The sequence below is a fragment of the Astyanax mexicanus genome, chromosome 11 (genome assembly GCF_023375975.1).
Source record: "Astyanax mexicanus isolate ESR-SI-001 chromosome 11, AstMex3_surface, whole genome shotgun sequence".
NCBI lineage: Eukaryota > Metazoa > Chordata > Actinopteri > Characiformes > Acestrorhamphidae > Astyanax > Astyanax mexicanus.
Genome location: NC_064418.1, coordinates 43,781,611 through 43,805,474, shown reverse-complemented (window position 1 = coordinate 43,805,474; position 23,864 = coordinate 43,781,611). Strand labels below are relative to the sequence as shown.

Here is a 23,864-nt window from a genome sequence, read left to right as displayed (position 1 = left end):
CATGCTTGTCAGTTTGCCTTGTTTGTTTGCCTGCCTGCTTGTCTGCCTGTCTATTCTATCTGTCTGCCTGTTTGTCTGCCTGTCTGACCACCTGTCTGTCTGCCACTTTGCCTGAATGAATGAATGAATGAATGAATCTACCTCTCTACCTGTACACCTACCTAGTTGTCTGCCTCCTGCCTATCTGTCCGACAGTCTGTCAATCTGCATGTCTGTCTTTATTTCTTTTTGCCTGCCTGTCTGCCTTTGGTCTGTCCACCTGTCTGTCTGCCACATTGCAAGCTTGTCAATTTGCCTTGTCTGCCTGGCTGCCTATCTTTCTGTCTACTTGTTTGTCTTTCTGCATACCTGTCTGTCTGCCAGTCTACCCGTCTTTCTGAAAATTGTCATGGTAATTGTCCGCGTACCTTTTCCTTTGTCTTTGCTGCTCCTCTGGGTGTCCTGCACCATGTTGGAGAAGAGCAGGCCTCGGCCCACTTTCCTCGGAGCTCTGCTGCAGCATCCGAACATATCGCTCCAGAACGACGGCAGAACCGGGAAATACCACGGAGCTGCGATACCGTATTTACCTGCAGCAACGGACGAAATTCATTCAGTTCCAATATGTGATGTGGGAACAGGGTAAAAATTGGAGTTTAGATTTATGAGTTGGACCAGAATTAAGTTTAGGGTCAGGGCTGTTTAGATTTTGGATTGACATTAAGGTTGGAGTTAGGATTTGCAAAAGATTAGACTTAGAACATATGTGTGTGTTTTAGGATAAGGTTTAAAGTCAGAAATTGGACCAGGACTGGGTTTGGGACAAGAAGGAGGATTATATATAGATTTTGGATTTAGGTTAAGTTTAAAACAAGGAATCAGAACTAGGTTTAGGTGTAAGACAGTGTGAAAGTTAGGAAAGTTAGGAATTAGACCAGGGTAAAGTTTAGGAATATATGATATGCTTAATTTAGGAGGAAATTATATGCTTAGAATTAGAATCATGGTTAGGATTAGGACCAGGGCCAAGGATGGGTTTAGGTTTTAGAGTAAGGTTAGGATTTGCGCCAGTCTTATTTAGGTTTAGGGCAGATTATGGGGAATGTCAGAAATTGGACCAGGACTGGATTTGGGACAAGAAGGTGGATTAAATTTAGATTTTGGATTTAGGTTAAGGTTAGAACTAGAAACCAGGACCAGGATTAGGTGTAAAACCAGTGTGTTAGAGTGGGGAATGTTAAGATTTGGACCATAGTTAGGTTTAGGTTTTGGACTATGATTGTGGTTAGGATTTGCACCAAAATTAGGTTTATGATCAGGATGAGAGTTAGGTCTCAATGTTACGGTAAAAAATTGGACTATAATTAAGTTTAAAACTGAGTAGGTTTTGGTCAGAGACATTTATTTCTAAGTTAAGTTATTGTAATATATAAGTTGGATGCAGTGGTCTAGTCCACAGCAGAAGTTTTAAATAGCTTGCAGATAGTGTTCACAGGTAATAAATTCACTGAGCTGAGCAGCGCTGGGAGGGTACCTGGGAATACCATGCGGATGTAGGCGCCCAGGAGGAAATAGATTAGAGAGTCGATGACGAGGAGCCAGCAGAGCCAACCGAATGAGGAGGTGTCTCCAGCCACAGGGGAGATGTACATGTTGCTCCACTGGATACCTGAGACACAGATGAGCAAAGAGAATCAATCAGCGCAGCGCTGCGGCGTCTGCTGGCGTATGACAGGAGCGCTACGGGAAGCCGGAGATCTGGCCTGCTGTTTGAGTGTGCTTACCTTCTTCCTGTTTTTCATAACGGGAGATGTACTGACTTGCGTAACTGAAGCATGTTGGTGAAAACAGGCTCTGTGAGAAACAAGAGAATAGTCACAACATGCATTATGCATTATTCTAATGTTTTATTCTGTTTTATTTTTCTCTAATTTGAGGTAAAACCAACATGCACTTGTTACACTCATACAGTGACCAGCCACTTTATTACAACCTCTAAAACTTTGCAGAAGCTCAGAGTCTGCAGCTAAACTGTTGATCTACAACTTGGGTCAGGGATACTCTACACTTTACATATAAAAACAATTCCAGATGGTTTTTGAGTGATGCCCAGGAAATAAAAATGGGTACCTTTTGTCAGATACAGTACATGGGGCATGGGTAATCATCCAAACATAAAGTATTTTTCTCTATAGACACTGTCTTAAGTGCAAAAAGTATTATTATTATTATTATTATTATTATTATTATTATTATTATTATTATTATTATTGTTATTAATTGAATTTATGTTTAGTGCAATTAAAAGTGATTGCATGGTGTACTTTAGGATTACTCCAAATAATCAGATGTATTAATGTGTCAAAACTGAAAAAGTAAACAAATACTTGGCTGTATAATTCATACCGAACAATGACTAAACTTTTTAAGTCATAGGGATGTAAAAAAATTCAAACTACACAAAATACTTAATAATAATTACCTTTTGGGCAAAAAAAAGTTCATCCTTAGTTTACTTATGATGATTCATTAATTTTTACAAAAACAATGTTTAAATTTTGAAAAAAAATTTAAAAAATAAGCCTTAACGTAATGTTCTGTTTGATCTGAAGGGTACTTGTGGGGTGTAAAACCAATAAATGACTTATATTTTATGTATCAAACTAATTAATCCCAGCAGAAAGGGGGTTATAACAATATACTATAACAACTATAACTATAATATACTATAACAAATTAATTAAAAATATATTTTTCTGTATTTTTACATGTTAAAAAGGGGTCAGTATGACCCACAACATAACAGGAGGATTAAAGAACCAAGTTTACATATTTGAATGTGTAGAACCTTTAAAGACCAGGGTAAACATGACAGACAATGTCTGTAAGTCTTCTGTCCATAAGTTTTATGACTGTCAATGTTTTTTTTTATTTTATTTTAATTAATATAGTGGACAGACTTCAGATATGAATACAGCACTCTGTTCCTGTACCATAACGCTCTTGGCGAAGAAGGACATGGTCTCCTCCATGGACATGACCACGATGAAAGGGAAGAAGCTGATGACGTAGATCAGGCTGCCGCTCAGACCGGCGATGTTGGTCTTGTCGAAGAAGGAGCTGACGAGGAAGCTGATGGCCAGGATGCTCAGGCCGTAGTCACACAGGTAGAGGAAGAGGATGAAGCCGTCACTCTTCGGGAGAACCCCACCACCTTTCAGAATGATGGTGAGGATGATGACGGTGATTAGAACAAACACGGCACTCTCAATGAACCAGGCGAAGAAATGACTGATCGGATTGACTCCCATCATCTTCATGTACTGTGGTAAAAAGGAGAGTGGGGCTCAGTTCAACTGAAAAAAAAAACTAATTAAAAAATCAAAAACAAGATATTGTCACTTGTTATTTTTATTGTATCTAAATGTAATAATAAAGAGACAATATATATTAAATAAAAAGAACAATAAAGAGAATTGTAATCATTGTTGTAATCAAACTGGTTAGTTAGGTTTAGGTTGTAAACCAAAATAGGTAACCTAATGCACACTGTTAAAAACAGTTAAAACGTTTTTTTTTTTTTTATTATGCAAGACCTTGCACAAGAGATTAACTAATACATAACATAGACAATTGGTAGAATAAAGCAATAATGCTTTGATTTAAAATAGTTGGAACCAAAAGAAATGAATATCCATCCATCCATCTCCTGTAGGCTTTCTAGGAATTCAAGATATATCCTAGAATACCAACTGTAGTCTAAATTAGATACATTAAAATTGGAAAAGTGGTGGCACCACTGTGCTGTTGCTCTTTTTCGCTGCAAAAAAGGAAAAATATATTGCCCCTGACCAATGAAAAACAAGTATCTCCATTTTTATTGATTTTTAGTTAGAGTGGCCCAATAGAAATTCTCCGAAATTACCTGAAACTCTTTTTGATTGACTTCCATTGCAAGTTGATAAGGTCTTGCTGTTTTGGAGTCATTTTTTAAGCAAATGACATGTATGGCCTTAATAAAATAAATAGCTAAAGGTCAGTGCCATTGTTTGCCACTCATGTGCGTAATTGTCTGTTGCCTGTAAGCTGTATATTAGTCTTTGTGTAAAAGTAAAAAAAGCAAACTTTCAACAGTGTTGGTTTAGCTGATTAGCTGTGTTAGGTATTTTTCTTTGTGTTAAAATGTCATAATAAATGGACCGATAGAAATGTCAAAAAATGACTTTAAATAGTACCTTTTCTACAATTACTTCAATTAAAAGTTAAGAAGTTTTTTTCTCAAAAACAATAAATGTCTTTGTCATGCCAATCTTAGCATGTCTTCACATGCAGCAGACATCTGTAGAGATACAGTTCTAGCACTCTCGTTCGGTTGGGTACCTCATGCAGTCGGAGTTCTCTCTCGTGGACGAGCTTCTTTACGAAGTTGGCGATGAAAAGCACCCAGGCAATCATGAGCACCAGCGGGAAAGCGAAGGAGATGCTGTTGAGATATCTGAGAGACACACAGAGAGAGAGAAAGAGAGAGAGAGAGAGAGAGAGAGAGCTGAGGGTCAGCGAGTGCGGAATAAACCGGTCGCCCAGGCGTCTCAAGCACTTATTCAACACTCAACCGTAACGACACGCACCAGAAAACCACTGCTGACCGGCTGAACCGCCAGCGCTTTATACAAGAGGTCGTGTCATAATGTCATGTCGGAGCGAGGGTTTGACACACAGCCAGCAGCAATCTTTATTACGCTCCTGCTAATATTTCAGAACGATAGCGTTGGGCGAGTAGTGAGTAGTGTGTTGTGTCATAAATCAAAAACCGGGCTGGGATGCAAAGATCGCTACATTACGAGCGATCAGAGAAATGAAATCGGGATATTTTCGAGCTGTTGTAACATGAGATGGCGTAGTCGGCACGGCTACACAGTCCGGGCCGCTGTGATTTATTGGACATTGTGTTGTTTTTGCTTGCTCGGTTTGTTTGTATTAGAAGCTGTACATACGCTGAATTCCTAACATATGTCAATGCCAAGTCAACAATACTACGCCATAAATCAAACGGACAGTATACAGATATGCTGGCCTTTCTGTGAGTGTATGTGGGTTTGAATGTGTGTGTGTGTGTGTGTGTGTGGTGAAGCAGTGTGTGTGTGGTAAAGCAGTGTGTGTGTGTGTGTATACGTGCACTCACTCGTCTTTATAGAAGCAAGGGTACGGGAAGGCCTGGACCTGCACCGCCGGCTCCTTCACCTCCTTCCCAGACTGCATTGCAATGATGGCCCTCTCGATGCCCTCCTGCAGGTAGGCGAAGCCCCGGATGTAGCGCTGGGTCTTCAGTGGTGAGATGTACGAGGCCTTCACCCAGAACGGGTTCCTGGAGCGGTCAGTTCGCATGGAGTTGTCGATGTGCATACGGATCTTGTAGTCCACCTTAGGAGGCAGGCCAGAGGAGGAAGAGGAGGAGGAGGAAGAGGAGGGCAGATTGAAGATCACACCTGAAGGAGAGATAATGAAGATGATTTTAGTTTTTTTTCAACGTCAGCAGAAGGACGTCACAAGAATTCTGCCTGTGTGTCTAAAGATCACACCTGAAAGAGAAATAACACATGCTGTATAGATGTATTACACACAGAATAATCTATTTTTAAGTATTTATTTCTTTTATTGTTGATAATAATGGCTTTCATTGGCTTACTGCCAAGTCCTGCTGGAAAATGAAATCCACATCTCCTTAAATGTTTGTGGGCAAAGGGAATCAACTTTATTTCTGGAAAGTTTCAGTCTGTCTATCTATCTATCTATCTATCTATCTATCTATCTACTAGACAATGTGATCACAGATTAAAATAGACAACAGGATTGATAAAGTTAGTCAGTCAGTCTACTGTAGTCTTCACGCTAAAGACTCCATGTCCCAGAATTCACCTGCGCCCAACCTCCCCGGCATGCCGGATCACGTGATGCTTCGGCGTTCCAGCTCACACGTTTACTAAGATTGCTCACACCTGTGTTCCTCTGTGTAAATACCCCTCTTTTTTCCTTTTCCCCTTGTCTAGTATTGTGCCTAGTTTTACTAGCTCTTTCACCCAGCCTCTTTTTTGTGTTTGTCTTTTTGTTATTGACCCGTTTTGCGTTTTTGACTACTCTTTTGCCCTGTATCATTTTATTAGTAACTCATTGTCAACCTTATTTCTGCCTTTTTTACCTTATTTCTATCCTTTTTACCTTGCTTTTCTTTCGATTTTTGGATATCCTGTGTATGACTTTTTTGCCTGTCCATTCTGGTATGTTGCTTTTCCCTGTTTTCTCTCTATGTTTGCCCTTTTGTTACTGACCCTGCCTGTCCCTGACCACTCGTATAGGTTTAGCCCTTTATTGTCTGTCCTGTGTTTGTTTGGCCACTGTTAAATTATTATTATCATAAAAAATCATAAAAAAGCATAATATAAACAGTATACTCTCATAAAAATAACTGTTGCTGAAATTGTACTTTTCTTTTTTTTTTAATGAGGCAGTGCCCTTAAGGGTGATCTTTATCTTTAGCATCTTTACATACACTATATAAACAATAGTACTCGGACACCTACATAATATAAAACCATTTACAGAAGCTTTTATAAGGAAAAAGTTCCTAAAAAGTTAATGAAATGATTTGTTCAAGTAGTATACGATATTCCCTACGCTTTCTTTCACACTAAACTGTTTTCACAGCTCTCAGAGAGGTCAGAGATGCTGTGGCATGACTTCAAATTCAAGCACTGGTTTCCAGTGCTCCAAATCTGCTACTTTTTAATGTGTGGTAATAACCTTGTACATTAGGCAGAAGCTGCATGTTGACAGAACTGAATTACCCACCTAATATCCAGGTGAATTACTGTACATACTCAACAGCCTAATGGCACTCCAGTCTATGGTGTACTCAGGCCTGAGTATCATTTACTCTACGAGTGCAGCGTTTAAGAGGAGCCGGGTTCATGCGGTGTCTATGAGGTGGGTTTGTGGCGTGTGTGTGAGAGTGTGTGAAACAGGTTCCTGCCGTGTGGGTGGGTGTGTGTGTGTGTGTGCGGGTGTGTCTGTGTGGGTTCGAGAGAGATGAGATCATGGCATGTGGGTGAGTGGGTGAGATGGAGGCACAGTGTGCATGAGGTTTGTGTGTGTGTGTGTGTGTGTGTGTGTGTGAGAGATGAGATCATGGTGTGTAGGTGAGTGTGAGAGATGGAGGCATGGTGTTTGTATGTGTGATCTTGAATGATAATGAAATTTAGATTTAGAAAAAAAGTTTTTGTAGTGCCATATTGGAACTCAGTTAAAATACTTATATGTTTAAAAAGATATTATCACAAAGAAAACAATTAGAAGAATTTTAATATCAGAAAAGTTATTTTATTTCAGTAATTCAGTTCAAAATGTGAAACTCATATATTATATAAATGTATTAAACACAGAGGGATCTATTTTAAGCTTTATTTCTTTTATTGTTGAGGATTATGCCTTACAGCCAATTAAAAAAAAACAATAATTAGTGCCTCAGAAAATTAGAATATTATATAAGACCTATTGGTACTTTTGACAGTGTGGGCAGTGTGCCAAATCCTGCTTGAAAATGAAATCCACACCTCCATAAAAGTTGTAGGCAGAGGAAATCAACCTTATTTCTGGATCAATAAAGTGTCTGTCTTTCTGAGTTATTTAAAACTGCTTTGCCACATATAGTTTTAAAAAGCTTATATACATATACATACATTTAATTAGATATAGAGAGTTTTATAGTTACAAAAGTGCTAGAATTATAGTTTAAACTAGCTGCATGCATTTATTAGAAATTATTATTATTATTCACAAACATTTGGGGCCCTATTTTAGTGATCTATAGTACAACGGTCAATTGTGTATTGTGTAGCTTGATTTAGGGCGTCAGTGTGTCTTTAGTAGCGTGAGGACGCAAAAAATAACCAAATTGAAAACCTCTGGAATATAATCAGGAGGAAGATGGATGATCACAAACCATCAAACCAAACTGAACTGCTTGCATTTTTAAAAGTTATCCAAAAGCAGTGTGTAAGACTGGTGGAGGAGAACATGATGCCGAGATGCATGAAAACTGTGATAAAAAAAAACAGGGTTATTCCACCAAATATATTGATTTCTGAACTCTTACAACTTAAAAAAATCTTAGAACTTGTTTTCTTTGCATTATTTAATGTCTGAAAGCTCTGCATCTTTTTTGTTATTTTCGCCATTTCTCTTTTTCTGTAAATAAATGCTGTAAATGACAATATTTTTGTTTGAAATTTGGGAGAAATGTTGTCTGTAGTTTATAGAATAAAACAAGAATGTTCACTTTATTTTGCCTAGAGCTGATTATGAGCTCAAGGCAAATGTGGTTATTGTATACTGTATGTGTGTAAGTAAGTGTCTGTGTGGGTAGAGTTTTTGGCATGTCTGTGTGTGTGTGTGGTGTGTGGTGTGTGTGTGTATGCGTGGTCGGACTCACTGGCGTAGAGCTCGCGGTTGTGGGCCAGTTTCTCAGCCTGCTTGTCCAGCTCCTCACTGGAGTTGTAGCCGTGGTAGCGGTTGAAGTTGACGCAGTCTGAGAGGTTCATCATGAGGTTGGAGAGCGTGCTGATCTGCTGCAAAATCAGCTGATTCTTCTGCAGCATCTCCGTCATGTTGGCTAAAGAGAGAGAGAGAGGTTCAATAGGCTTTAGTGCATTACTCTAAAAATGACTAAACATGTTTCTTAGGCTGCGTTCACATTACCAGACTGAAGTGACTCAAATCAGATTTTTTTGCTAAATGTGGCTCAGATCTGATTTTTTTCATGGCTATGTGAACGTGGCAAATCCCATATTTTTTTCAAATCAGATTTGAGTCACTTTCATATGTGGTCCTATATGAGATCCGTATCTGATCCATGGACATGCGACATGAATGTGTAAATGTGGTCAAATTGGAATTGATGCATCTTTTTGGTTTTACACTTTTACGCAATAGCATTAGCATTAGCGCTATGTGCTTCTCTCTCGTACCCACACTGCATCTCTTGGTGCAGCTGTTCAGCTATAGCTGCAAAAAAACAGCAAAAGCAAACAGCCTGGCCTTTTTTCACCTCCTCGACCTGAGCATGTACTTCAGAACAGCTGTTTACTCTCCACTCCAGCAAAAGATGCTCCACATCCAGTATGAGCTGCTAACGCGTCCATTTCCTTTTATAAAGCTACGAGTCCCTTGTCTCTCAAATATAATTTTTTGTAGTCGGTGAAGAAGGTCAATAAGGAGACGTTTATACACGTATCAATGTGAACATATAAGGTGTTTTAGAGACAGATTCGTTCACATTACACACAGATACAGCTCACTTACATTTGTGAATGTGAAAGTTCAAGATAGACAAATCTGATCTGATTTGAGCAATGTGGCTTGTAATGTGAACATAGCCTAATTAGAGCTGTATTAGTGAAAATTTATTCCAATAAAGGACGGTATTGGAAATTAAGAAACTTGATGAGAACTGGTTTTCGCATTCAAACAAGGGAAATAATTGAACTGGAACTGACCAGTACCATACCAACCACGTACAGTTGCAAGAAAATATATGTGAACCCATTGGGATTACTTGGATTTCTGCATAAATTGGTCATTAAATGTGTTCTGATCTTCATCTACGTCACAACAATAGACAAACACAGTTTGCTTAAACTAAAACCACACAAAAAATTACACGTTTGCACGGTTGAACACAACATGTTAACATTCACAGTGAGGGGGTAAAAGTATGTGAACCCCTAGGATAATGACCTTTCTAAAAGCTACTTGGAGCCAGGATGTGATGAGATTGGAGATTGTGATGTGTTGGTTAAAGCTCTGCCCTGTCCTATAAAAAAAAAAAAACACACACACACACTAGTTCTGAGTTGGCTGTTCTTAAGAAGCGTTGCTTGATGTGAATTATGCCTCGCACAAAAGATCAAGCTCTCAGAAGACCTCCGTTCAAGAATTGTTGACTTGCATGAAGCTGAAAAAGGGTTACAAAAGTATCTCTAAAAGCCTTGATAGCCTAAGACAGACGGACAGTCTAAAAATGGAGAAAGTTCAGCGCTGTTGCTATACTCTCCCTGGATGTGGTAAAGTCCTGTAAAGATGACTGCAAGAGCACAGCGCAGAATGATCGATCAATGAGGTGAGGAAGAATCCCAGAGTGTCAGATTAAGACTTACAGAAATATCTGGCACATGCTAACATTTTTGTTGTACAAATGTTGTACAAATCTACAATAAGAAAAAAACATTCATACTTTCATACTTTATAGTTCATACTTTTTCTTGCAACTGTATGTCTGGCTGTCAACAAGCAAAACAAGCAAAACCACTCATACAGTATGAATTGAATTCAGCTTTGCATGGATGGTTCATAGCAGGGAGGCTTATTGATGCCTTCAGTCGGAATATATATATATATATATATATATATATATATATATATATATTTTTATCAGTTCCTCACTCAGGAATATAACTGGTTTAAATTAAAAAGAAAATTCCTTTTTTTCCAGACGCTGTAGGCTGCACTAAATAACCCCACACTTCACACTTACAGAACTGCTGGAGAGTTTGCTGCATCTGCTCCACGTCGATGTCGGTCTGCTTCTTTATGAAGTTCTGGACGAAGGGATTTTTCAGGGAGTTCTGAACAGAGACACAGCACACAAAGGGAATGTGATATAGCGGGTTTATCTGCAGCTTCAGGCGGAGGCTCAGCGTGATTATTAGCCGGTCACTGCGGGGGGAGATTTCTCTCCGCGTACCTGGATCATGGGCAGGGTTTTATTCAGGATCTGTGCTGACTGTGTCAGATAGGAGGACGAGTGCAGCCATTCTTCAGCGTAAACACGCAGGTCACCAAACTGCTGCAGCGTGGCGTTCGACTGCCAGACGCAAGAAAACACACAAGAAACAGAAATACAAGAGTACAAGAGTTAGTGAGTGTGTAGGAGTGTGTGTAGGAGTATGTGTGTGTGTGTGAGTGTGCCTGAGGGAGTTCCTTGTTGTAGTAGGAGTTAATTCTCGTTTATTTTTCTTTTTTTTTCATGCGTCAGTAATGCAGGTGTCAGATTTGACAACCGAAACATATACCCAGACGCATTAAATGCATATTTAAATATATAATAGTATATAAACAATCAGGAAATTATACAAGAAGTACAACTACATTAAATTTAATACTGAAGTGAAACCGAAAAAATACTCTGTGAAGAAGCATTTAGATGCTCTTTTCTGAGGAGCTGTTAACTTGTGGCTTCTCATTTCTGAGGCTGGTAACTCTGATAAACCTATCCTGTGCAACACAGGGAACTCTTGCTCTTCCTTTCCTGGGGTGGTGCTGATGAGAGCCAGTTTCATCATAATGTTTTTAATGCTCTTTGCGACTGAACTTGTGGATACTTTCAAAGTTCTTAAATTTTTTCGAGTTGAGTTGTTAAGAAGTTCTCGCCATAATATATATATATATATATATATATATATATATATATATATATATATATATATATATATATATATATATATACTGTATATATATATATATATATGTATTAGAATATTACTCACATAGAGCTATTCACTGTATACCTGTAACTCTACCTCTTCACAACTTTACAACTAATGCTCTCAAACACTTTATTAAGAGACAAGAAATTTAAGTAATTAACTCTTGACGAGTTCAGCACAGCTGTTAACTGAAAGCCTGAATTCCAGGTGACTCTACCTCGTAAAGCTGACTGAGAAAATCCAGCCAAGATGTGCAAAACTGTATTAAGCAAGATCTAAGGTGCTACTTTGAAGAATCTAAAATATATAAAACATATTCTGGTTTGTTTAACATTTTTTTATTTACTAAATAATTTCATATGATTTTCTTCATAGTTTGGATGATTTTAGTATTAACCTAGAATGCAGATTTAAACATTAAAAATTGAAATAATAAAACAAACAAAGAATTTAAGGTGTCCAACTTTTTGACTGCCACTGTACTTGTGATTAATTATAAATGAATACAAATTCTATAAAATTTTTAGTTACTGATAATACACACTTTATACACTACTTTTCAGCATTCCAGTATATATTGTATATACAGTAGTTTGTTGAATGTTTTACCTTCTGAATGATTTCTCTGGTCAGTGGAGTTTCAGGATAGTACAGCACCTGCCCCAACAGCATGGGCTTCAGGAAGGCCCAGGCCACAGCTCCCCCGGTGGTGCTCACCATGTCAAGGTAGAAGTTGGTGCAGAATGGAGCTGGAGGAAAACACATTTATTGCAGGTCACAACACAATTCTTCTCTATTATTGTCTAGTTTTTAAGTTTTTATTATTTAAGTAATTGTAAGTTTTTAAAAGGCCCTTCTGTACAGAGTACAACTTTTAAAACCATAAAAAAATTGATGCAATCAATAATGCAGAGTAAACTTCACACCAGTCTGTTTTTTTTACCATATGTTCTCTGTAAACAGGGCTAGAAACTCCATAGCTCTCCTCATGTTCTGTTTCTCTGCTCCCTGTCTGCATTTACTCTCTTTTTTTTCCTTATTTTTGCTCTCTTTGATTTTCTTCTTCTACATGAATGTTCATAAGCAAGGGAAGCTAAAGCTAAAGCTTGAATAAATTATATGTAATGTTCATACATTAATTTCCTAGCCTTTCAGCTCTGCTCCATCGTATATCTGTATTTTTCGGCGAACCAGATTATAGGGCACATTATCAATCTTTTTCTGGTCTATTCCCATACATAAGGACATCTAGCAACACTATTAAGCATGCCTACTTTGAAGTGAGCAAGGGTGTTGCCAAGCTGTAATTCTTAAAAAATATATTTTTAGTCAAATAAGCTCTGATTGTTAATCTACACAGATTTCTCTCCTGAAAACGTTTTATTTGGGTGTGTAAAGCGCTTCTGTTTATTTACAGTAAGCTTAGAGTTCCAATATTTTTTATTCTAAAGGGTTTGTTTTCAGTGCAGTTTCTCCAGCACTAAGGCTGGGTGCAGCAGCATTAGCATTAGCGGCTAACCACAGTGCTAGCGAGACATAAATGCCATCTGATAGCACTAGACTGAGGAACCCTGAGTGTTCAGGTAAACTAGGGCACTATCAGCTAGCGGTTCGTCACTTGTAGCTTGTTTTTTTAAACACGGGAACACACAGACTAAAGTCCGATATACTCACCTCTGAATGGCGAAAGAGCTAGCGCTGCAGTTAGCGGCTAATGCTAATGCTGCTGCACCCAGCCTTAGTGCTGGAGAAACTTCACTGAAAACTCACCTTTATAAAGCTGTACTTCAGCGGAGTGGCTTTAATGCTCCTTAATACCCGACTGGTAGAATTCATACATAAGGAGCACTGTCGATTGTTGGGAAATGTAGTAGATTTTAAGTGTGTTTCATTGTGTTGCTCATCACATAAGCTTTTGTGTTCTACTCCAAACAAGATAAGCTGTTCTGCTGCCATCCTAATCCATGATCAAGTTATTGTTTCACAGCCATAATATTAGAGCTCTTTTGATGAAAAGAGCTCAATGTCGATTGGTCCATTGTACATTACATTATGTTTCCAAACAGTAGTCAGTGAAACAATGCAGTAATACAACACAAGATTCATTATTCTGCCACTGCTACTCTAGATATATCACATACCAACCAAAAAACAACCAAAAAAGCCTAGGGTCCACCAACTTCACAACTACTCACAGCTGTGGCTATCTGTGAAAGTGGAATCCACATGAAACAGATGTTTTTGGTATTGATCTAAAGGATGCATTTTGCTCACAGTTTGATGTGGAGGTGTAATTTGGACTGGATTTTCTCGTGGAAATGGATTTTGTGTGCGAGCTGTGAGAATGTGCCCGGTGTCTCTCTGAATGTATCACTGTCAGAGCATCTGCGGGAGTGTTTTGAGATTTTGAGTAACACGTCGCGTTCGTGTAATTGAGGAAAACATATTAAAATGAATCACTGCACGCAAGCTGCACACAGTACGCAGCATCCAGTGAGCAGCCAATTTGGCGGATCATGGAGAGACTGGATTATCTGGCTGTGCCTCTCTGCTGATATATTGCTCTGAGGGTGCGTGTTTTCATACTGGCGTCTCGTGGGATTTTGAACTTGGTCATGAGCTCGTCCACCCTTTGAGGATCCTTGAAAGAAGGGTCCGCCTCGGCCAAGTTGGGCAGCTTGGAGATTCCGAAGAGCGACAGCATGCCATTTTTACACATGGCACGGGAGATGGTGACGAACGTGGCCCGGCTAGAGATTACTGACCGCTTCCCCCTCACCAACTGCGACAGAGCGAGAGAAAAAGAGAGAGAGAGAAATTATTAAATTATTACAACCATACAAAAAGATAAACATGCTTACATGCGTAACTAGAAAGGTAGGTAGCACTTTACTTGGATGGTCCATTTTATGGCCTTGTTGATGCTCAACTGTCATTCAACTAACACTGAATTGAATGTTCATTAAATATAACTTAACCCTATGTTGAATGTAAATGATTCAAAATAGAACCTAACCGTACACCTAACCCTAACCTTAACCCTTAATCAACCATAAAATCTAACCCTAACCTTAACCCTTACCCTAACCTTAACCTAATCTTAAGATCTAACCCTAAACCCAATCCTAAAATATTAAGATAAGCGTTTGGGTTAGAGTTGAATGTAGGGTTATATTCAATAGAGAATCATTTACTTTCACCTTTTAGTTCATTTGCATTTAATAGACATGCAGTTGAATGTTAGTTGAATGTCAGTTGAGCATCAAAGAGGCCATCAAATGGACCATCCAAGTAAAGTGTTAGCGAAAGGTAAATATCAAGAAACAAAAACACAGAATAGTTGCAATTAACTGCTATGTAAATGCTAAGGTGCTAAAGTAAATTGGTGGTAAACATGGTGGTAGCTACGGTATGCTAGAAGGTTGCCTGTTACCTTGGGATTGCAAAGTGTTTACTATCAAGTTACTAGGTGGTTACTATAGTGTTGCCTATAGTCTGTCCCATATAGTTGCTATGTGTCTCAAGTGGATTTCCATTAGTTAACAAGTGGTTGTTGTGGTACCCCACGTGGTTGAGGGGTGCCAGTGTATTTGCAATGTCCTTCATTCCTATAGAATACATTTCTTAGAAACATCTCTTGCAATATGGAAATCCAAGCAAAAAAGCTTTTTATGAAAAGTTGCAATAAGCAATTAGCCCAAACAAATTGGATTTAGACTAATGTTGATATCTTAAAAATTGTGGGGACAAGGAGCATGGGGCAGATGAAAAGTTAATATTCTAAAAATAAATCATTATGCCAATCATTTACCTATATAAACAAGACTGGATCGGAATGTGGACATTTTAGTATTATTTTATAATTACAAAGTTAATTTTACATTAAAAAATGGGTTTTACAGAATCAACTGTTGAAGTCACACTGTCTTTCAACTGCTGGAATCTTCCTATCATATTGTTTAGCTCTTAGCAATCTGTATTTTAGCCCACACTTCATTCCTGCCATAGTTTACATGGCAGTTTGATTGGCCCTGAAATACAACCCTGTGGGACTCCAAATAACTACAGTGTATATATGTCACACCTGGTGCTGAAGGCGATTCTATTTTTTCTACACCTGTGTCTACCTACCTACCTCACTCTCTCACATGGCTGAACACATAATACCTCCCAGATCACAATCACCTGAATGTTGATTTCACCTGTTTCATGAACTATGTATATATACACTATATATACACTTCATTTACTCTGTGCCAAGTATTTGATTGGTTCCATCCGTCATTACAAAGCATTTCTCTTGCCTGTGTTTTAGTTTATTGTCCCTTGTATGACCCTTTTTGTATTTATGACTCCTGATTCTGCCTTGCTCTTTAATACTGCACTGCCGTCTGTTTACCTGGACTGTTTTTCTCTCCCTTGTTTTTGACCTTTCCATTTTCAATAATGATTTTTTTTATATTTTTTTATTGTATCTGCATTTGTCTTGTCCCGGCCTGGCACTGCCAGTACATTCATTTTCACTTTAACATTTATTACTGATTCCTTGAGGTATCAAGCTATGTACAAGCTCTGTCACTTACACAAAAAACTGGAATTAACAGGAATTAACGAAAGAATTTTACGAATGTAGGGCCATGTCCGTTCCCACAGATGTCAGATATGGCTCATTTACAGACAAAAATGTGAAACTTCCAGAATGAAAGCTCAGATCTGAGTAAACATATCACAATCGTGTCATACAGGCTGTAATATGAACTCGATGCACTGTGTTCAGATTAACTTCAGTTTAACTCCTCTCCATCTTCTTCAGGTATCTTAATGAAGACTCACCGTCCGGAACTCTGAGTTTGCCATCAGGTTCAGGTTGCCAAAGTTGACCAGATACTCCTGCAGCCGGTCCAGGGCAGGGGCCAGCTTGCTCATGATGTCTGTGAAGAACTTCAGAATTTGCATCAGGACCCCAACCGTGCCCTGGATTTCACTGGACAGCACCATCTGGAAGAGGAATTACAGCAGAGGATTAGCAGCACATGCTGAGGAGAAACGGTTTCAAACAGCATTCTCACGGTTGTTCACCTGAAGAATTAGCAGCAGATCTTTTCTCAGATCTTTTCTCAGTATAAGCTTTTGAGCTCTCACAAAGGAAGGTTTTCTAGGGAAGCTGTTTGCATTGTTTGCATTGTGCCTCCCAGAACAACCAGAGTCAATAAAGTAGCATTCTGTCGTGTCCTGATACTGTTCCAGCAGTAAACAGATAGAGCCTCTTCAGTGTACAACAGAGAGAAGAGCTGTAGCCTCCAGTTAAGCTTTTATTAGCATCACACTGTGTTATACTGTATACAGGGGTTGGACAATGAAACTGAAATCTTAGACCACAATAATTCATTGTGGCGACGGACAGTTCTGGTGGAAACAGGAGAGTTGAGGTGCAAATTGAATTCTGTTGGGATTTGAGCAGCCGTGGTTTTATGTTTTTTGGATACAATCCGGTTTAGCACCCAAACATCCCTTTCAGACAGCTTCCTCTTACAGCATCCACAGTTAATCCTGTTGGATGTGGTTGGTCCTTCTTGGTGGTGACATTGATGCTGACATTACCCTGGATACCGTGGCTCTTGATACATCACAAAGACTTGCTGTCTTGGACACAAATGCGCCAGCAAGATGTGCACCAACAATTTGTCCTCTTTTGAACTCTGGTATGTCACCCATAATGTTGAGTGCATTGCAATATTTTGAGCAGAACTGTGCTCTTACCCTGCTAATTGAACCTTCACACTCTGCTCTTACTGGTGCAATGTGCAATTAATGAAGATTGACCACCAGTCTGCTCCAATTTAGCCATGAAACCTCCCACACTAAAATGACAGATGTTTCAGTTTGATTGTCCAACCCCTGTACATAGCAGTACTGCTTGCCAGTCTCTTTTATTATATGCCTTTCTACTATAGGTCATGGGCTCTTTTCCTCACCTTGTAAACTGCATTTTCCATGTCGATGTGCTGAGCCATGAGGACAGCCAATCTGTACATCTCTTGAGGAGGCAGGGAACACAAGGCCATGAAGATCTGATGCTCTGTGGGGTCCATGTTCATGGAGGATTGGCCAGGACAGTTGCGTAAGTTAGCCAGCCAACTCAGGATCTAAAGCAAAGAGAAACAAAACAATATAAATACAATGAACAAATACAGCTGTTTGTAATATGCCGGATCACCTGAAATGCAGGTTAGAGCCTCCCATTGGATAATTATTGCATGGGTGATCATGTGTTAGCTGGCAACAAGTTATTTAACCCTAACCGATGCAGTGAGTAGCTTCTCATTTGTTAAACAACCACGTGGAAAAACGCATTCTGTGGCCGTAAAAAAGAAAAAAAAATATGATTGAAGAAACTACTAAACTACTAAAAACGGGTTAAGAAGATCCGGTACACTTAAAAACTTAAATTAAATGGATGAAGAACAACACCAGAATAGGGATATGTTTAATAGTGAAAGTAAGAGCATTTCCACACAAAACAAGCAAAGGGAACTCAAGGGATTGGGATTGGGACTAAAAAGCTGTGTAGCCTCTAGAAAAACACTTATCAGTGAGAATAGCCAGCAAAAACAGTGTCAATTTGCTAGGAAGCATAAAGATTAGACTCTAAAGCACTGGATAAAGGGCATGTGGTCTGAAGAGATTGATGCAAAATGATGCCACAAACCTTTGATCTCCATTTTGGGCACTCTCACAACCTCTACAATTCCAGTTGTGCAAGCAGCAGTGCACAAACCCATAGCTCATATCTGTTGGCAGCTATTCTTTTGCTTTTACATCAACAATAAACAGATTGAATGAATGTGAACAAGCAGGTCAGTTTCCTCTGCTGAGCTGGATACGTCCAAGTAGCTGCGCCCCTTAAATAACAATCCACAAAAGTCAGAACTCACCTGGCTTTTAAAGTGGCAAGTGACACTCTGATTGTTTTTTTTTTTTTTTCATGTTAACATGTTAAAACACACCCATGAAGACAATTAGCTGCACATAGTGTACTTTTCCTGTCGTTATGATAGCAAAGACACACTGACCCTCCCTAAACCAAGCTGCATGGTGCAAGGTCGACGGCTTGCCTATAAATCAGTGAAATAGGGCTCATAATCAATGAATTTCTTCATGTACTATACATCACAGCCACACAGCCATCCTGTGAAAGCCCTTGCAAGTAATTATTGTGAGATACTACCTCATTATTTTAAAATAATATCTCATCATTTTGAGATACTAATTCATCATTCTGAGATAGAAAGTGTGTTTGCTTTTGGAAAAAAAAAGGTTTTCTTTCTTTTTCCAGTGAAGCCATACATACGGCTCAGTCGTGCCACAGCCACCCTCTTTAACACGCTAAGATAAAAGTCCAGCGTGTGTTTATGGCTTAGCATCTCAAAATAATGAGATAGTATCTCAAAGTAATAACTCAATATCTCAAATGAATAAGGTAGTATCTCAAAATAATGATTTGTATCTTATAATAATTACCTACTATCTCTAAATAATGACCTAGTATATATAATATATATAATAATAATATATATATAATAATGACTTAGTATCTCAGAATAATGACTTAGCATCTCAAAAAATCGACTTACTGTCTCAAAATAATGACCTAGTATCTTAAAATAATGAATCAGTGTCTCAAAATAATGAGATAGCTGTTTGATTAATAAGAAAAAATATTATTTTATGTGGCAGGAATGGATTTCTATTCCATCCACACACATCCCATATTAGCTTTACTGTGTGTAGTAAAGTGTGTATGACTGTATCTGGCTCACAGTCAGTGATTTTCTTAATGTACTGTACATCATAGCCACACAGCCATCCTATGGAAGCCCTTGTAAGTAATTATTTTAAGATACTACCTCATTATTTTAAAATAATATCTCATCATTTTGAGATACTAAGTCATCTTTTTGAGATAGAAAGTGTGTTTTCGTTTTGGAAAAACTTAACTGCGTGTGGTAGTAGTTTACTGTGTGTGGTAGTAGTTTACTGTGTGTGGTAAAGTGTGTATGAGTGTATCTGTATCTGGTGAAGCACCTGCAGGTTGCTGTTGGGTAAAGTTGCCTCCAGCAGGGTGTTTAGCATCACTGGATCAATGCTGATGTACTTCAGGACATCCGAGACAAACAGCGTCCTGTTCTTCAACAAGTCTGACACCTTCACAACACCTGTCATAACAACACACACACACACACACACATACACACACACACAGTTTTTTTTTCTCTTCCTTTCCTTTCTGTTTTCTCTATCTATCTCTTTTACATGTATGGAGATGCCCTGTTCCTGATGTTCCCAGCCTGGCTCTCCACTGCCCGCTGTGTTGTTCTCCGGCTCTGCAACCCTGCACTGATTACCATAAAACACTCAGTATCTGTTTCTGTATTAGCCATAGCTCTATAGTTTGTGCCCATCACATTCTTATATTCATAAATTAGTACCTGTTATATGAGCCATAGTTCACATTAATTCTCTGTACTGTTTTTGTTCTGTTATTTGTTTGTTGTTTGTTTGTACTGAGCGGGTCAACCCGAGTAGGATGGGTTCCTCGGACTGAGTCTTGGTTCCTTCCAAGGTTTCTTCCTCTTAAAGGGAGTTTTTCCTTGCCACTGTGTCACCATAAAATTGGCATCTCTGTGGTGCTGCTCATAAGAGGCGTGGACCTGTTTTTCCTGTAAAGCGGCTTTGTGACAACCTTTGTTGTAAAAAGCGCTATATAAATAAAATTGAATTGAATTGAATTGAATTGAATTGTTTATTTTTCCATACACACTAGGTGTGTCTCAGTCAACACTGCATTTATTTTTAGAATCCAGTACAATATGCACCACAAATTCAGAGTAAAGTGTGAAACTACTATTCAGAGCAAGATTGCAAGGTAAGCATGTGTACAGGAAGCTATTTTAAGCAACAGAGAACAATAGAGCTTTGGACTGGAATCATCCAATCAGCACAGCCCCACACTTTCCCTTATGCCAGTAGTGATGGTGGTTCTTACTCTGAGAGGTCATGTTAATTTGGATGTTCCCGAATGAGCTGATGTTGAATCCGGTGACCTTCATGAGAACAGCGTTCCTAAAAAGAATAAAAAAGCAAACAATAAATAATAAAACATGTTTAAAATTAATAATAACTCTACTGTAAATATGATACATTAATCGTACATTAATAGTACAGTCATCCAAACTATTACATTCTTTTAGATTCTTCAAAGTAGCACATCTTGCTTAGATTAGTCAGTTTTGCACATCTTTTTCTCTGTCAGATTTATGAGGTAGAGTCACCTGAAATTCGAGCTTTCAGTTAACAGCTGTGCTGAACTCATCAAGAGTTAATTACTTAAATGTCTTGCCTCTTAATGTTAGTTTGAGAGCATCAGTTGTAAAGCTGTGAAGAGGTAGAGTTACAGGTATACAGTGAATTTAAGCCCTATTTGAGTAATGTTCTAACCCAGATTATGAAAAGCAAGAACTACTCAAATGTCAGTCAATCTGAAACATTTCAAGAACTTCAAAAGTATCCTCAAGTGCAGTCACAAAGACTATTAAAACAATATGACGAAACTGGCCCTCATCAGGACTGCGCCAGGAAAGGAAGACCAAGAGTTTCCTCTGTTGTACAGGATAAGTTCATCAGAGTTACCAGCCTCAGAAACCACAAGTTAACAAACAGAACCTCAGATAAGAGCATCTAAATGCTTCTTCACAGAGTATTTTGGTTTGTTGAACACTTTTAAGTTACTACATGATTCCTTATGTGTTTTTTCATAGGCTGGATGACTTTACTATTTATTTAATTGAATATGTAGAATACATGAATTAGCACTTTAAATAAAAATGTGTTTAAATAAAAAATATATATTTTGTCTTTTAGTCATCTTCTGACACATCAGCAGATGATTTTTTGTCAGATTTGTATCAATAACAATCAATATCACGCATTTTAAGAATGAAAAATAGTTAAATGTTGAGGGTTTGTGAGATTTTAGCATGTTATTACCAGTCAACAGTCATGTCGTAACTGTATGGGTCTCCAACAAAGCTCTGGAAGAGCTGCTGATAGACTCCAGAGCTTTGGTTCACCAGGTTGTTGGAGACGACGTTAAGGGTTTGGATGGTGGGAACGACCACGTGACACAGCAGACCAGGACCAAGAGACAGAGCCTGACTGAGCTGCTGTATGGAGTCCATCTTCTCCAGATTACACACCTGAAACATCAGAACAGAACAAATATAAAGAGAGCACTTCAGTTTCTGAATCAGTTTCTCTGATTTTGCTATTTATAGGTTTATGTTTGAGTAAAATGAACATTGTTGTTTTATTCTATAAACTACAGACAACATTTCTCCCAAATTCCAAATAAAAAATATTGTCATTTAGAGCATTTATTTACTGAGCTTTCAGACCTTAAATAATAAAAAAAGAAAACAAGTTTATATTCATTTAAAAGTTTTAGGACTTCAGAAATCAATATTTGGTGGAATAACCCTGGTTTTTAATCACAGTTTTTTCATGCATCTTGGCATCATCTCCTCCTCCACCAGTCTTACACACTGCTTTACTCCTGTTGCAAAATTTCAAGCAGTTCAGCTTGGTTTGATGGCTTGTGATCATCCATCTTTCTCTTGATTATATTCCAGAGTTTTTTTTTAATTTGTTAAAATCAAAGAAACTCATAATTTTTAAGTGGTTATTTTTTTGTATACTCCTGGGCAATTTAGATACACGGGGAGAACATGGAAACTTTATTCAGATAGGGACTTGAACCCAGGATGCCAGGCGTAGAAGGTGAACATGCTAACCACTGAGCCACTTATATATTTATTTATTTACTTATTTATTGATTAACTTATTTAGCACAATAAGTCATTTAGCACAAAGAAAAGAAAGTAAAAATAGCCTAAAATGAAGAAAACAGTACTGAATTAATCAACAGACATAATCACAAGAGACAAACACAGCTATAGACTGATTAAAGTGTGAATTAATGATTTTAATGAGGCTAGTCCATTTTTTTTTAATGAGGAGAAAGGCATTTCCAAACTGAAGGTCCTCGATGAGAAAGTATAAATGTAAACTAATGTCCTAAAGGAAGCTGTGCGGTAGTTATTAAAGGAGCATGTTGAGCAGTGATTAACTTAAAAGTTGTATTAAAAGCTGTTTTAAAAACAAAAAAAACTAAATATAAGTAAACAAACCTAATGCTTGAGTTTAATTTCACTGTTCTGAAACACCCACTTCAGCTAAAATCTAAATTATAAAGGGTTGTTCTTTGAATAATGAGTTAAATCAGAGCAGAAAAGAAAAAAGAAAGGGAATAATACATAAATCCAGAGGTCAGAAGCAGGGTTAAGAACTGTGTTCTCTATGTTGAACCCTGCATTCTGTCCACTCGAATATATTTCCTAAAATATTGAATATTGGTCTGCCGGCAAGTTTGCTTTGATTAGGATGATTACACTTGTTAGTTAATTGTTTTGTTAGCTTGTTTTGCAATTAGCCTTTATTGATTAACAGATCATGTATTTACAGCTCTAACAGCTCCTACAAGACCTTCGTTTGCAAATTATGAATAGGCCTAATAAGCAGGGAATTGACCGAGCTGGGAAAAAATAATTGGCAGTTGTGTATTCCTATTCCTTTTACATTAAGTATATTATGGGTGAGCTTAATTGGAATTTAATAATGGTACATATCATGTAGATTAATTTTGTCAAATATATGATACAACACTTATTTTTGAATAAATATAATTTAACCCATTTTATATTCACACTCTATATTAAAGGAGAACTCTGGTATAAAATGGACATTTGCTGTAGTAAAACATGATAAAAAGTACTTACCTTTGATGAATAGCACACCTCCGTTCTCCCACAGTGTTCTGAGATCCAGAAATTTTAACAATTTGTCCAAACACCATTCAGACTGGGTGACTGGGGGCATAATTTGCCCTGATGAATCACTTTTTCCACCGTTATCCAGACTCAGTTTAGCTCCACACCTCCTTTCTACAATCCGGCATCCGGAAAACGCGGCATTAATAACTTAAAAAGTGCACAAGAAGCTTATTAAAAAACACTGTTTACGCTAGCTGTTTACGCTAGCTGTTTACGCTAGCGTTAGCTCCAAGCACCGCCAAATCAGCTTCTTGTGCACTTTTTAAGTTATTAATGCCTCGTTTTAAATGTCAGGGCTCTCCGGATTCTAGCAAGGAGGTGTGGAGCTACTTTGAGCTGGATAACAGTGTACAAAACGATTTATCAGGGTAAATTATGCCCCGTGTCACCCAGTCTGAAG

General features: G+C 38.1%; 1 protein-coding gene across 1 annotated transcript in view; it reads right to left on the bottom strand.

Moving 5' to 3' along the window:
- The window catches only part of abca12 (ATP-binding cassette, sub-family A (ABC1), member 12), a 134,090-nt gene that overhangs the window by 50,610 nt on the left and 59,616 nt on the right, over positions 1-23,864 (bottom strand). The window contains exons 30-45 of the mRNA XM_049484972.1: positions 21,564-21,772; positions 20,563-20,639; positions 19,602-19,732; positions 17,492-17,662; positions 16,350-16,514; positions 14,103-14,298; positions 12,126-12,265; positions 10,775-10,894; positions 10,565-10,655; positions 8,465-8,644; positions 5,162-5,465; positions 4,360-4,474; positions 2,973-3,302; positions 1,764-1,833; positions 1,514-1,648; positions 408-569 (exon numbers count right to left, since the gene is read on the bottom strand). Of these exons, the coding sequence (XP_049340929.1) occupies positions 408-569; positions 1,514-1,648; positions 1,764-1,833; positions 2,973-3,302; positions 4,360-4,474; positions 5,162-5,465; positions 8,465-8,644; positions 10,565-10,655; positions 10,775-10,894; positions 12,126-12,265; positions 14,103-14,298; positions 16,350-16,514; positions 17,492-17,662; positions 19,602-19,732; positions 20,563-20,639; positions 21,564-21,772 (2,596 nt within the window). The remainder of the gene's footprint in view (positions 1-407; positions 570-1,513; positions 1,649-1,763; positions 1,834-2,972; positions 3,303-4,359; positions 4,475-5,161; positions 5,466-8,464; positions 8,645-10,564; positions 10,656-10,774; positions 10,895-12,125; positions 12,266-14,102; positions 14,299-16,349; positions 16,515-17,491; positions 17,663-19,601; positions 19,733-20,562; positions 20,640-21,563; positions 21,773-23,864) is intronic.